At 35.5% G+C, this 15,146-nt stretch overlaps 1 protein-coding gene across 1 annotated transcript; it reads left to right on the top strand.

The window, feature by feature from the left end:
• Window positions 1–5,006: 5,006 nt before the first annotated feature.
• LOC133870466 (phosphoenolpyruvate carboxylase 4) lies at window positions 5,007–14,927 on the top strand. The gene is made up of 20 exons (XM_062307600.1): window positions 5,007–5,444; window positions 5,775–5,938; window positions 6,151–6,265; window positions 6,487–6,564; window positions 6,667–6,735; window positions 6,960–7,038; window positions 7,136–7,212; window positions 7,319–7,414; window positions 8,478–8,619; window positions 9,825–9,956; window positions 10,678–10,751; window positions 10,883–11,164; window positions 11,266–11,391; window positions 11,496–11,597; window positions 11,672–11,818; window positions 12,154–12,252; window positions 12,407–12,495; window positions 12,977–13,103; window positions 13,194–13,400; window positions 13,915–14,927. The coding sequence occupies exons 1-20, from the start codon at window positions 5,289–5,291 to the stop codon at window positions 14,737–14,739; spliced, it is 3,186 nt and encodes a 1,061-aa protein (XP_062163584.1). The 5' UTR covers window positions 5,007–5,288; the 3' UTR covers window positions 14,740–14,927.
• Window positions 14,928–15,146: the final 219 nt, after the last annotated feature.

Here is a 15,146-nt window from a genome sequence, read left to right as displayed (position 1 = left end):
TCCCGCCGCGGTTATGTATTGATTTAGATTTTTCTCTTTCTCTCCAATTATAGGGTGACACGTCATAATGCGACCAGTCCCCACGCACTCACTGGTGGAGGACTCTTTTTACATTCCTTTTGCGGCCCTTAAGTTCCTAATTGGGCTGCACGTAAAGAGCTTGGACCGGCCCTCCACTCTATAATACACTACAGCCACTAGTCACTAGCCACCTAATACCTCTTTTCATTTAATTTAGTCTAATTGATATGGGTGATTAAATTGTATGATAACCATTATATGATGATGTTGACGATGGTGACTTTTCAAATCCGAAAATAGTTGTGTAACTGTTGTGCAGGTTTATAAATTATATGAGTCTCACTTTATGTGTCTACAAAGGTACACAACTGTTATGCACCAATCAACTCTCTTTCAAATCAAGTAAAAATAGATAAATGTTTTTTTACACAATTTGTATACACTTTGTACATAAAGTCTTGCCTAATAAGATTTTTTTTATACATATTTTGTTTTAAAAAAATTAAAATAAAGTGTCACATAAGACTTTGTGTATAAAATGTGTGCAAGTGCCACCCCCTTGGCAAAAAATGGGGTGGCCGGCCACCCCTGTCCCCTCTTAATATTTTTTGTTTTTTAATTATTATTTTTTATATAATTTTTGAGTTTTAGTAAATTTTTTATTATTAAAATTTTAAAGTAAATTTTTTAAGTACCGTTTTCCATTAAAACACGCATATGGTAGTTTTAAACTACCGCATGCAAGTCGGATCCTTCCTTCAAAACTCATATTCTTCTCAAATTAATCTCTTTTAAACTTATTTTCATTAAATACGACAACATAGATTTCATAACCATATTCAAATACATATGCTCATATTTACTAATGAAAACATATATATACATCATGCATTAAAACATACAAGTGTAAAGTCCTTAAGTTTTGTTTTTTCCGTTTTTGCTTAATACTCTTGAGTTAACTTTTGTTTTGTAAAAACTCTTTAACTTTTAAACGCTTTTTCTTTCTAATGAAATTCGAGCAGCACAACGATGCATTTACGTGCATCGTCAAAACATATGCAAACCCCCCGTTACATAGTTTTTCTTTTATATATACATATATATTCATGTAAGTGACACATGTTACAATATAGATTGATGCTACATGTCAAATTAACGAATTTTATCAACTTTTTTATGATATGGACCCATTCACCCCCCCCCCCCCCCCCCCCCCCCCATTTTGAAAAAAAAAATTGCATGAGCAGAGAAGCCGCATCATGATCATGATCATGATCTCTAAGGTTGAATAAAAAAGGAATATATAAGTGGTAGCTGATGTGGTGGGTGGGTGGTGGGCATGGAATAACCTATTATTGTATTTACTTTAGTCATATTATTATGATGTTTGTCCAATTACCCGACGGCCGACACCATTGCTTTCAATATACAAACAAATTGCTTGGAGGTGACAAGAGTCCAGACGTGCTTTTTTTTTTTTATGGGTCTATTCAGTTTTCAGTGACACAAATATGTTTTGCTAGATTTTGCCTTGCCTTTGCACAAAATTACAAAGCATGGACCATCATCAACTGGCTCCACCTCTTAATTAAAAAGTTATTTGGATACCATATCGCTCAGGAAAAAACCAAAAATAAAATAAAATAAAAAATTACAACATTGACAGCTACTTCTTTAATTTGTTGCTTTGGCCTTTGAAGCAAGAAAAAGGTTACCCACTTGGCCTCCTCGATCATCATTTTTCAATTTGATAGACGACGTACTATCTAAATAGAATTAGGGGATACGTGTATATTTAGGCATCTATTATTAACCGTCCGTATTCGCTATCCGTTATCTTCTATTCACGCACGTAGATATATATTGTTAAAAAAAGCTATTATTTGTGTATGTCAATTATGCGGATAGAGGTTTTATGTCATATATTATACGGCAGGTGTTGTAGTAGGTTTGGTCGGTTGCGTTGCTTTCTCATGTACGTAATATTTGGACAAATATGTAAAAGAACTGTGAAAATCAATATATTTTCGAAATATTACATCTTTAAAAAAAGAAAAGAAACAAAAACACTAAAAATCGACTCAAATTATTTTTAAAATTGTTTAAAATAAACCATAATGAAAATTCAAAGAAGGCCCAAAATACTAAAATAAATTCTATACCTAATATGTGAATAGCAAGGAATAACAACATTTAATAACCACACGAATGCAGTCAGTAAAAATATGATGCAAATCCGATTGCAGATATCTAAAAGTGATATACGTACGTGTTTTGCGAATGTGGCTGTGGATATGGCAAATAACCGTATCTACATAAATATGTACCCTATTATAAACGAGTAATGCTACACATCATCCCTTTGTCTTCCTTTTGTCACCCCAAAATTGATGTGACTCTTAAAATCACCATTGGATCAAAATCCAAGAGTGATATATCAAAAATTCAATGGTGATTTTAAGAGCCACATCAATTTTAGGGTGACAAAATGAGACAAGGGGATGATGTGTAGCATTACTCATTATAAACTATTCAACTTACCCCCCCCAAAAAAAAAAAAATAATAATAAAATTATACAATCATTTTTCATTTCATTATATATGTGTGTCTGGCATCATCAGTCTTCTGATCAAAATAAATTATCATTAACAATCAACAGGAGAATATCTAGCTCTTCAAATCTCCCATCCGGTGTGGGTTGTACCAAAACCTTCTTCTAATGAAAAGAAAATGCCATTAGATCGTAATGAATAATGTTAAAAGTAGTACAAGATGTAATATAATATTATTTTTATAAGCATATTTTCTTCTTATTTTGACATTTTATTTCAAGTCTATATCTCTATATCTCGCTTTCGATTTTTTTTTTTTTTTTTTTTATATATTTTTTTTAAAGTAATAATGTTACTTAATTAGTCAAAAAGGAGAAAATCAGGGCTGTGAAATATATTTTAATGTCACAAATTGATAAACAATTTGTCAAGCTAGACTACCATAATTAATTAATTTGCTGGATAAGTCTTGACATGCATAGGTTAATATCATCCAACAACGACTATTATTAGTCGCAAAATTAATACATCTAACCATGATCAACTATATATTATAATCAACATAGACCAATTTGATATTAACAACATAAAATCTAGAAAAAAAATAACTATGTTTATTGTTTAACTTTGTGTTTTGTTATAATAAATGTCCATTATAAAATCATATATATCTACGAATACCTAATTTATTTAATTAGGGTTAAGCAGTTTTTTCTCCATGATAATCCATTAATTAAGAGGAAACTTTACTCCCCATTACGCAATTTATAATGTCTCCTAAACTTTCAAATGTTGCATTGTACCTGTTACGTGCCTAATTACTCAAACATGTAACAGATATATAAATAAGAGTAGTTCAAGGAACCCTATCACTTTCCAGATCAATTAAAGAGTTGAATATTAATAATATTTTGCTTACTTTATTCATCAACCCAATAGATTTACATAGAATTACAAATAAATGTGATAAATATAAACTGCTCCCATAAAGATGTATCATATTACTAACACTTCATAGAAATGTATCATATGACTATCCTATCACTAACAACTATTAATAAAGATAATAATAATTAAAGATAATAATAAAAATAATACACAGCTACTTAGAGATATTAACATAATATATTTTTATTCTCTACTATTATGTATTATCTACTACTAGAATCTTAAAAGAAATAATATTTTCATTAGATAAATAACCGCTCATCTCATTATTTTAAGGAAAAGTTCCATAGTCACGAGTAGTCTACCTCTATATCTATTTGTACATGAAATGTTGGACCACACATTCACACTATACATCAATTTCGCATTTAATGTGAGCGTTGTGACCATTCGTATTTATTTTGTTTTAATAAAAATAAAATTATTCCATTTCGTTAAACTTACACGTATGATCTTTAGAGAATATGAGAATTATATAAATACTTAGATGCTTTGAAAATACATATCAATTTAGGGTCGGTTTGAGTTTACAATTTTAAAAAGTGCGATTTAAAATAACAATTTTAAAATGTGCAATTTGAAAAAGTGAGTTTTATAAACGCGGTTTAACATTTAAAATCACAAATTAGCCTTTAAAATTGATTTGAAAAAACAGATTTTATGCATTTTTAAATTGTAATTTTTAAAAAACCTATTTTTAAACGGTTTAAAATCACGTTTATTGTCTATGAAATCGAAATTCCAAACGCACCTTTAATAAATTGAATTAAAACAATTGGAACAAAAATTTACCCTTCTCAAATTGTGCACTGATAGTTGCCACTTGCTCAAGTTTTTTTTTTTTTTTTTTTTTTTAAATAAAAGAAACCAATTTGCTCCACTTGGGTGAACAAGACTGTCAGGTGCCACGTGACCACATGAAAAATCATGTGAGACACAAGAAATAATGTAATCAAATTAAGGGTTGAAATTTTGTAGTCACGGATATTAGAATAATCTTCACATGATAAGATAAAAATAACAGGGATTAATCAGAAACTTTAAAAAAAATAAGTTTTTTGTTTTATTGATTTATTTATATATTCTTTTGTGTGAGCAGGATCACAGGAAAAAAATGTGAATGGTTAGAGCATCTTCCATAAGATGCTTTAAACCCTCAAAATCACTTTCTTTAAAATTTAGCTAATAAAAGAGTGAAAGGGCACTCCAATAAATTATTTATAAATACTTGCATATTTTTAATAAATGAATTTTCACTATTTTTAATTGCTTGTCACACCATTTCTCAGAGGCGTTTATTGGCTAGAAAATAATAATAGAGAATTTGTTAAGAATATGTATTGAAAAAAATAGTAGTTAAAGAATATAATTATAATTTTAGAGCAGCTAATACACACGTCATTACCTGAGATGCTCTTACGTAAAAGAATCTACCGGTATAATTCCAAAAATATCTCCTTCAAAACCCCAGTGATTTCTCCCGGAATCACCCGGTCACCTCTCTGGTTCACTGGCTCCCAACAGTTTCAGTGCCACCAAGAGACCAAATCTGCACCCCCGCTATTCCCGCCGTCACCGCCACTTGTCAGTTCCCCACGCTGCACAGGCCCCGCATTCCCTGACTTTCCGTACACACTCATACACACACACATATTCCTCCTCGCTCTCTCACTCGCTCTCGCTCAACCTCCTCTGCTTCTCATTCTTCGCACGCAAACGCGCGCACGATTATCTCTCGCTCACTCGCTCGGTCTGTTTGTGAGGCAATGACGGACACCACGGATGACATAGCGGAGGAAATCTCGTTTCAGAGCTTCGACGACGACTGCAAATTGCTCGGAAGTCTTCTCAACGATGTGTTGCAGCGCGAGGTCGGAGGCAAGTTCATGGAGAAGCTGGAGAGGAACCGTACCCTTGCTCAGGTACTCCTCCGTAGTCATTTCTGTACTAGTCGCTGCTCATCGTGTTGGTTGTTACGTCGTTTCTTTTTGGTTGCTGAGAAAACAGAGGAATGCATGCCTTTGATGTTTTTGGGCTTTCAAGCAAAAAACAAGAAAATCTCAACTGAAACAACTATATTAGGCTCAGTAGTGAGTCTGTTGGAGTTTTTGATTTTGAAATAATTATCAGGTCTTCAAATCAGTGTCTTTTTTGGTCCCCCTGTTTCCCTTACATTTTCTCAGCATCCAAACAGACGCGTAAAGATATGTCATGTTGAAAAATGTCTTTGAATGGTGGGGTTTGTGTGATAGAGCGCTTGCAACATGAGGACGGCGGGGATCGAGGACATGGCGGAGCTGCTAGAGAAGCAGCTGGCTTCTGAGATATCGAAGATGACCTTGGAGGAAGCCTTGACCCTCGCTCGCGCGTTCAGCCACTATCTCAATTTGACTGGTATCGCCGAAACCCATCACAGGTATATCGGTCTTTATTGATGATTAGTTTGTTTTAGAAAGATTAGATGAAAATACTTCATTGCGTCACGTTTGTTCTTTTTCTTGGTTGCTAAAAAATAGATACATGGAGTTTCTTAATTTACTCTTGACAAAATCGGTATGATATACTTCCAGTTTTTGGATTTGAAAGGCTTTTAAAATCAATCTTCAAGAGAAATGTTGCCTTGTGCAGAGTTCGTAAGGCACGAAACGGGGCGCCTCTATCGAAATCTTGTGACGACATTTTTAATCAGCTGGTTCAGGGTGGAGTTCCCACAGATGAGCTCTATGAAACTGTTTGCAAGCAGGTTTCTTGTTGGTTCTTGTGCTTCTAGTTTTCTAAATTTCTTGATCCCGTTGCCTGAAGAAAATAAACTTTCAAAACCACAAGCTGTTGTTTTATTTATTTATTTTTGCGTTTAAGTATCTGTAATTTGCTTGTCTGAAAAATGCAAATTTAAGTGTGGATGGTTAAGAAGTTGTCCGTTCTTCTTTATTGTTCTTGATTTTGGCATACTTGTTGCTGCAGGAGGTTGAAATTGTTCTTACTGCACATCCCACACAAATCAATCGTCGCACATTACAATACAAGCACATTAGACTTGCCGTAAGTTGTCAATGTTCTTGACACTGTGATGTGTTCAAATGTAATATCTTTAATATCCTTTCCGTTCCTTGTCTCTTATTCTAACTTCACCTTTCCTTTCAGCATCTTTTAGACTACAATGACCGACCTGATCTTAGTCTCGAAGATCGAGAAATGCTTATTGAGGATCTGGTATTGTTTCTCTTACTGCATAACAATCCCCCAGAAAGTCACTGTAAAGTGTACATGTGTTAGTGTGTGGAGGGTGGGGTTTGTGCTTGTGTCTATATGATAATGTGGAAAACAAATTGTCTAATTCTTGCATTTATTTGATTTATAGATTCAATTTTGCTGTTATAGTTAAGAGGAGAACTAAATATGCCGTGTGAGTTATAGAATTAATATCGGTTTTGTAGGTGAGAGAGATTACTTCAATCTGGCAGACTGACGAGCTTAGGCGCTACCAACCTACGCCTGTTGAAGAAGCTAGGGCTGGTAAACTACTTGAAGCTAAGAATTGTTAGATATTGCATGCTTTGTTTTCTCTGCAAAATTATGTACATACCTGCATGTGTTCATTTTATTATCTCAGGTTTGAACATTGTGGAGCAGTCCCTTTGGAAAGCTGTACCTCATTATTTACGTCGGGTCAGCAATGCCCTAAAGAAGGTTTGTCTTCAAACTGTGTTTGGTACCTACTGGATTCTTTGCCTGCGCATACTTTCTTCCTTGTAGCTTTTCTGTCTTATTTCTTCTTCTTCTTCCTCCCCTACAGCATACTGGGAGGCCCCTTCCATTAACTTGCACACCAATAAAGTTTGGGTCTTGGATGGGGGGTGATAGAGATGGAAATCCAAATGTAACAGCAAAGGTGAGGTTTCTACAACTACAAGTGGTCATCTTTTTGAAATATGTCTCCTACTTGTATGAGATAAGATCTTCAAAGTGTCTACAATTTTGCATCTGTGAAATGATTTCTTCTACTTGTATAAGATAATATCTTTCCTTTGATTGAGGAAGGTCTTAGAACAATGGCAAATAATCCACATGTGAAAGCTTCTACTAGAATTTGGTACAGAGACGCTAGCAAAATTCTAGATAAGTCCTGTGGGTCATTTCCTTTGAACAGGAAAAAGTAATAAAAGACAACCTTTGTAACTTATCCTGCAGACATTAGCGGCAAAGCTTGATTGAGTTGTAATTTTCTGTTTCCTTGTTTCAATGGCATATTTACCATTCTTGGTAATGATCTGAGTTATTTTCAGAAAAGCTGTTGACATATTAAACAAACATTTTTAATGGTCGGAACAAAGTTGAGATGTTTTTTTTTTTAACCTTAGGCATATGCTTCTGTTTAGCTTTGAAATTTTTAGTTCTTGCGTTCTTCATGAGGGTCTTCACTTCAGTCCTGATTAATTTATTTATTTCTTACATCACAGTGGTCCTGTTTCATTCGCTATTGAGAAGTCATTTGTTCTGTTAAAATTGAAGACTTTGTTTTTTTTTTTTTGCATGCTTCAAAAGATGTTGGTAGTGCTAAAGATACTTTTGCTTTGTTTGTCCAATTTAATGTGTGTATGTGAATTGTCTTATTTAATTATGAACTTGATGCACTTTTCTTTTACTATGAACTTGATGCACTTAGAAGTGAACACCCACTGCTAGAATGAATTTTCTTCATTAATGTATGAAGTGTGTGATTTCTTGAAAAGTCCTATAAGGTAGCTGAAACAGTTTTTGTTACTTCATTTTTTAAGAGTCTAATAAAGTGTTGTTCTGTGAAAGAATTACTTCTTTTCAAAAATCTTTTTGGTTTGTACTGATTACATTGAAAAGCTATGCTTAATGTCTAACTATAACGGACTCCAGTTTCATTCTGCTGTTGCTGTCAAAGTACATGAGGACATCAAATGCTTTTCTTTCTGTTGCTTCAGGTCACCAAAGATGTCTCTCTTTTATCTAGGTGGATGGCTATTGACCTCTACATTCGCGAAACTGATAGCCTCAGATTTGAACTATCCATGAATCAGTGCAGTGATAGATTGTCAAAACTGGCACATGAAATTCTAGAAGAAGGTTTTGCATGTTTAAGTTCTTTTGAAGCTCTGGAATTTTATAATTATGGATATCGTAATCATTATGCTTCTTTTGTCCTTGTCTTATATGAATTGTCCACTGGATAGAGTTTAAAATTTGGAGACAAATGCCCTTGTGTTCTTAGAGATGGGAACTGTCAATATCAGTACCAATCCAATTGGGCCCTAAATAATTTAATTTTTTGTATAACAATGCTTTAAACTTGATTGATGTGATAATTTAAGTTTTGTAGATGATATTTTAGCAAATAATATTAAACTACAACTTAAGTACAAGAATCAAGAGACTAGAGCTGTCAACTGAAGATCACGACTTGAGATATACAGAGTGACAAACATAACTTGTAAGGTCTAATGCATGACAATGAAGGTTTATTAATATAATAAGCATATATTTAGAATTTTATAGTAGCAATTTAATATGTCAAATAGTTTATTTATTTTTTGCCGCTATGATTACAAATAGTGTAATGAGCATGCATCCTCACCTGGGTTTGCCATATTTTGTTGCTCGCTTACTGAAAGAGGGAAATCAGAAAAGAAAAGTAAAGCTGTATGGTTTTTGTTCTAAATGCCTTTTCATTTTTGGTTTCCAACCTTCTTGAAAATCATGGGGAATTATATTGCTTAATGTTGGCCCTTTTCCCTTGCTGAATTTCTGCGTCATGATAAATTAAAAAGTCATAAGAACTTTTTGTTTTGTTTTAAATCTTAATATTGACCATTTGAAATTCAATTTCAATCTTCAGTTTTAAATTCGTTTGATGTTGAGATTTTGGGGTTCTGCCTAAGAAGGAAAAAAGAAAAAGAAAAAATGAGATTGGTTTTCTGGTTTCTCAAGCATGTTGTTTTTAGCAACTAAATCTAAGTTTAAGTTTATCCAGATAATTTTATGACTATATGCAGAAGAAAATGGCTTAAGAAGCCACAGTGTCAGTATGCTTCTAATGCCTATTTTAATATGTAACAAGAATGAGATGGGCCACACGGTTACTGAAGGGGTACATTCAGATTTTTGTTGAGAAAATGGTGTTCTTTTCCAGTTACCGTGTTTCATGGCCTAAGACATCAAGTCTTCTAAATTGGAGTATCTACAGATCATCCTCTCTTGATTTTCTTGAAGATCCATACGCAGCAGTTGTGATCTACTTCAGTAACTTGACTGTAATTCAAATTTCTCTTCAGAAACTTCATCTGATGTTCGGCATGAGAGTTGGAATCAGTCTCTGAGCAGAAGTCAAATGAAGCTTCATGGCCAACAAGCTCCATCCCTTCCAACACAACTTCCAGCCAGAGCTGATCTGCCCTCTTGCACTGGTACATTTGATTATCTACTTAAAATTTTGGATAAATTATTTCAAGTTGTCCCCTCCGTCAAATTTGGCCATGATTTTGGATGGAAAACATCAAATGTGCATAGCATGCGCGTCTGAGACATTTTGAAGTCATCAATTTGCCCCCATTTTGTGTAAAAACACATCGTTTTAAGAAAAAAAATCAGATGCAAAACCTCAAAATCACAACACATGGTGGAAGTAAACCATTGAGATCCACCACCACTGCTAACTGTCGAAAGAAAATGAAAGGAAAAAAAATCAGGGTGCCATGAACCACTCCCACTGACAGAGGGCAGCCACCCCCTCTGTTATGTTGGCCGTGTTCTATAAATGGGGGTGGCACACGGCCACCCCTATGTTAGGAACAATTTCGTAATTTTTATCTGTTGCACTGGGGTATTTTTGGCAGAAGAATGGCTCATGCGCATGTGATTGTGATGTGTGATGTTTTCTATCCAAAAGTAATGGCCGGAATTGACACCAGGTGAAACTTGAAACATTTTGATAATTTATAGGTCCGAGTTGCAGTGACTAGTAGTTTGGAAATGTAAGTGTAATTGGGATGGTAGGTTGGAGGGGCCAAGTATAATTTTCCCTAATTTGTTTTTTTATTATTTTTTATTTTTATTTTGCATCGAGTGTAAGTGCAGACCAATATTTCCATTATTGATATACCCTTGTTGAACTTATTATTCATGCAGAATGCAATGATGGTGGATCCGAGTATCCCAGACTTGCATTGCCTATCACTGATTACAAGCCACTGAATCGTCAGGTGAAGCAAGTTCTAGGATGGTCACATTTGTGCACAGCATTTGCATAGCCACTTAGATTTTTTCTCCTGCTCTCTGAATCATAGCTAGCAATTACTTATAGTCTCTCCATTATCTGTTTCTCTTTTTCTAGGATGGTCAGGGTCCTTCTAGTTCGAAATTTTCACTTCTGGATTTTCGTCAAAATTTACGCTTGTCATTACAAAATGGAAATTCGGCTAATTCTAGCACTGCACAGTCAGCTGTGATGTCAAGGTCTACTTCTTTCAACTCTAGTCAACTCGTTGCTCAGAGGAAAGCACTTTCAGAATCCCAGATAGGAAGGTCCAGCTTCCAGAAGCTTTTGGAGCCAAGGATCTCTCAAAGCCCGGGAATTGCTCCTTATAGAATTGTTATCGGCAATGTAAAAGACAAGGTATTGTTTGACTCATGTGGATGAAGCTTCTATCTAACTGTTAAGCTAAATTTCTCACTGAGATAGTAAATACAATTACATTATTATGTCCTGTGCTTCAGCTTATGAAGACACAAAGACGTCTGGAGCTTCTTCTCGAGGATCTTCCTTGCGAATATGATTCTTGGGACTACTATGAAACATCAGATCAATTATTGGAACCACTGCTCCTGTGTTATGAGTCTTTGGTACTCTCTGTCTCTCCCTCCCTTCCTCCCTCGCTGCTCTTAAATGAAGGCATACTTTTTATGGTGGTTTTATTAATTTTGATATACAACCATCGATTTTCCAGCAATCATGTGGATCTGGGGTACTAGCTGATGGTCGGCTGGCTGACCTGATCCGAAGAGTTGCTACTTTTGGGATGGTATTGATGAAACTCGACTTGCGTCAGGTATGTTTTGCGTTTTTGGTGATAGCTACTATTTGCTTTGAAATCTGATTTAACTGAATTTTGCAATTTATCAGGAATCTGGTAGACATGCTGATACACTAGATGCAATTACCAGATATTTGGATATGGGTACATATAGTGAGTGGGATGAGGGAAAGAAGCTGGAATTTTTAACGAGGGAGCTGAAAGGGAAGAGGCCACTTGTTCCCGCCAGTATTGAGGTATTGTGCTCAGATAGGATTTCACTGGTCACAGATTCTGCAGAAGAGAATCTAAATGGACGGAAAAATAAAGAAAAAAAAGAAACTGGTCAAGCTCCTCTCTTTTGAAACAAGAAAAAAAATATCGATAATTGTAGCAGAATTATTGTTTAAAAACTGATCTCTTTTCACTTCTTCGTATACATTGGAGTTGGTTTCATATTCAACGACTCGTACTTTTGAGATTAGAGAATAGCATGAAAGTTTTAATGATTGATGCAAGGCATTTTGCTTTTCTCTTTCAATTATTTGCGTTTAGTAAATTTGTATTACTGCTCTCACTTGGGTCTTTCCAGGTTGCTGCTGATGTTAAAGAAGTCCTGGACACCTTCCGTGTAGCTGCTGAGCTAGGGAGTGATTCACTTGGAGCCTATGTGATTTCTATGGCTTCAAATGTATGGTTAACTGCTACTACTTTTATGACTTGAGATTGCATCTGTTTACTCAAAATCAAAGCCTAAAAGATTCTTTTAACTGTCATATATATATATATATACACACACACACACACAGTCAATACCGAATTAACAAGTGTTTGCTAATTGGCAGGCAAGCGATGTCCTTGCTGTTGAGCTTTTACAGAAAGATGCAAGACTTGCTATTAGCGGGGAATTAGGAAGACCATGTCCTGGTGGAACGTGAGTTTACACTCCTCAATGTTGATATCACTTCAATTACATTTGTAATTCTAAATTTTTCTGATCACAATTTTATCGGAATGTTCGGATGCACATGGAAACAAATTTTACCATTTTGTTTGTCATTCCGTTATGGAAATTAGTCTAATTTTTGTATGAAATTATTGATGGGAATTTCACCGAGATATGTCATTTCCATTCATGTTATCATTCTTGGTAATGTGTATATAACAAAACACGCATGCTATGTTTGTCCACCCCAAAGTCGATCATTCTATGGAAAAGTGATAGCAGGATGACATAGCTATCAGTTTGCATTACTAGGGAAAAAGGAATATAGAGAATATTTTCTACATAATTTTGCATGACGTGTTGCTTAGTTGGTTCAAACATTTTAGTATGTCTTTGGCACACCACAAGTGCAGTTTATATTATACTTGCAACAGTTGATCTCATAAGGTTTACATACATTTTGGGATAGGCTGCGGGTGGTTCCTCTATTTGAAACCGTGAAGGACTTGAGAGCAGCAGGATCGGTGATCAGGAGATTATTATCAATTGATTGGTATCGGGAACACATCATACAGAACCATAATGGCCACCAAGAGGTATTCAATAAAAAAAAAGCCAATTTTAGGATTAATTTGTGGTTTAGTTCCCAATAATCTTTTAGGAGCATAGGAAGTTATTGTGGACAGGTTATGGTTGGATACTCTGATTCTGGTAAAGATGCTGGGCGTTTCACTGCTGCATGGGAGCTGTACAAAGCTCAAGAAGATGTTGTGGCTGCATGCAATGAGTATGGTATTAAAGTTACACTATTTCATGGGCGTGGAGGGAGTATTGGTCGTGGGGGTGGCCCGACATATCTTGCCATTCAATCCCAACCACCTGGCTCTGTGATGGTGAGTAATCTATTGGATTGGTATCTTGGTACTTTTTGTAATTTTTTTGTTCTTTGTTCTCCAATTAACAGTAGTATATCTCTTGGTTTTAAATGTTTCAAAACAAAATTTTGATTTTAATAGATAAAAATATGTGAAATAAAAAAACGTGGTAATCCAGTTTGCTTGGTTACTTCATTTTTCTCCCAACATCGTTTGATTGTCTAAATTGGAACGTGTTTAAATGTGGTGAGTTTTGCCTTTTGGATCTGATGTCCTTACAAATTTTTATTAACTATAAGAAACTAAAAGAATTTTAAAGCTAGAACTTCTACAACTTGATATGTTTTTCAATTTTGTGCACTTTGAATTAAGTTTCACTAATAAGTTTTGCTTCAAATTGAGTCCTTAATCTGACTCAAAGTTAATAACTTGTGTCCAGTGGTTAAGAAATCATAGAAACACCTTCTGAAACTGGACTTTATCTAAGCCATGGATTTATATTGACAATCATCTCGGCATATTGAATTTGCAGGGTACCCTTCGGTCAACTGAGCAAGGGGAGATGGTACAGGCTAAGTTTGGGTTGCCACAGACGGCAGTTAGACAGCTGGAGATATACACAACAGCTGTGCTGCTTGCAACCCTACGTCCCCCACACCCACCTCGAGAAGAAAAATGGCGTAATCTCATGGAGGAGATCTCAAAAATCAGTTGCCAGAATTATCGGAGCGTTGTCTATGAAAATCCAGAATTCCTTGCCTACTTCCATGAGGCTACACCTCAAGCTGAGCTTGGCTTCCTTAACATAGGAAGCCGTCCCACGAGAAGAAAGAGTTCAACAGGAATTGGACATCTTCGTGCCATACCATGGGTCTTTGCATGGACCCAAACGAGATTCGTTCTTCCGGCTTGGCTTGGAGTGGGAGCTGGTCTAAAGGGTGTTTGTGAGAAGGGACATACTGATGATCTAAAAGCAATGTATGAAGAATGGCCTTTCTTTCAGTCCACCATAGACCTTATAGAGATGGTTTTAGGGAAGGCTGACATACCTATAGCTAAGCACTATGATGAAGTCCTTGTGTCAGAGAGTAGGCGAGAACTTGGTTCCAAACTAAGGACGGAGCTCTTGACGGCCGAGAAGTATGTACTGGTTGTTAGTGGGCATGAAAAACTGTCTGAGAATAATCGGAGCTTGAGGAGGCTGATAGAAAGCAGACTTCCCTATCTCAATCCTATGAACATGCTGCAAGTGGAAGTGCTAAAGAGGTTGAGGTGTGATGATGCTAACCATAAACTCAGAGATGCATTGCTTATCACAATAAATGGAATTGCAGCTGGAATGAGGAACACAGGTTGAGCCTCTCAAGCTCCTGTTTGAACAACTCGTCCCATGAAACTTTCACCTTTCTTATATTTTATTTCCTGTGAAAGGGGCTGTTATCTGATGACAGAACTAAATAGCATCATATCTATATTTTGGATTAAGTTTTGCTGAAAATGATATTGGTCAATATATTGGTGAAAGGTGTTTTGCCTTTTCAGTCATACTGCGGCGGTCTTGCAAAGAGTTGTTTAATTACCTCAGGATTATGCTGGATCGTTGCTTTCTCATTTTGTGTCTATATCATCCTCTTGTTCATGGGACTGTTTGTCTTAATATTAGCATCAGTATAATAACTCCACTGACCACCAAATGAGATGTGGCTGCAGATTGGGGAACATAGGCCCGATTGTCTAGTACAATTATTTGTCGAGTAATGTTAT

This window comes from Alnus glutinosa, chromosome 1 (genome assembly GCF_958979055.1).
Source record: "Alnus glutinosa chromosome 1, dhAlnGlut1.1, whole genome shotgun sequence".
In the NCBI taxonomy this organism is placed as follows: Eukaryota; Viridiplantae; Streptophyta; class Magnoliopsida; order Fagales; family Betulaceae; genus Alnus; species Alnus glutinosa.
Note: the sequence above shows the minus strand (reverse complement) of the source record. Positions and strands in the feature narration are given on the sequence as shown.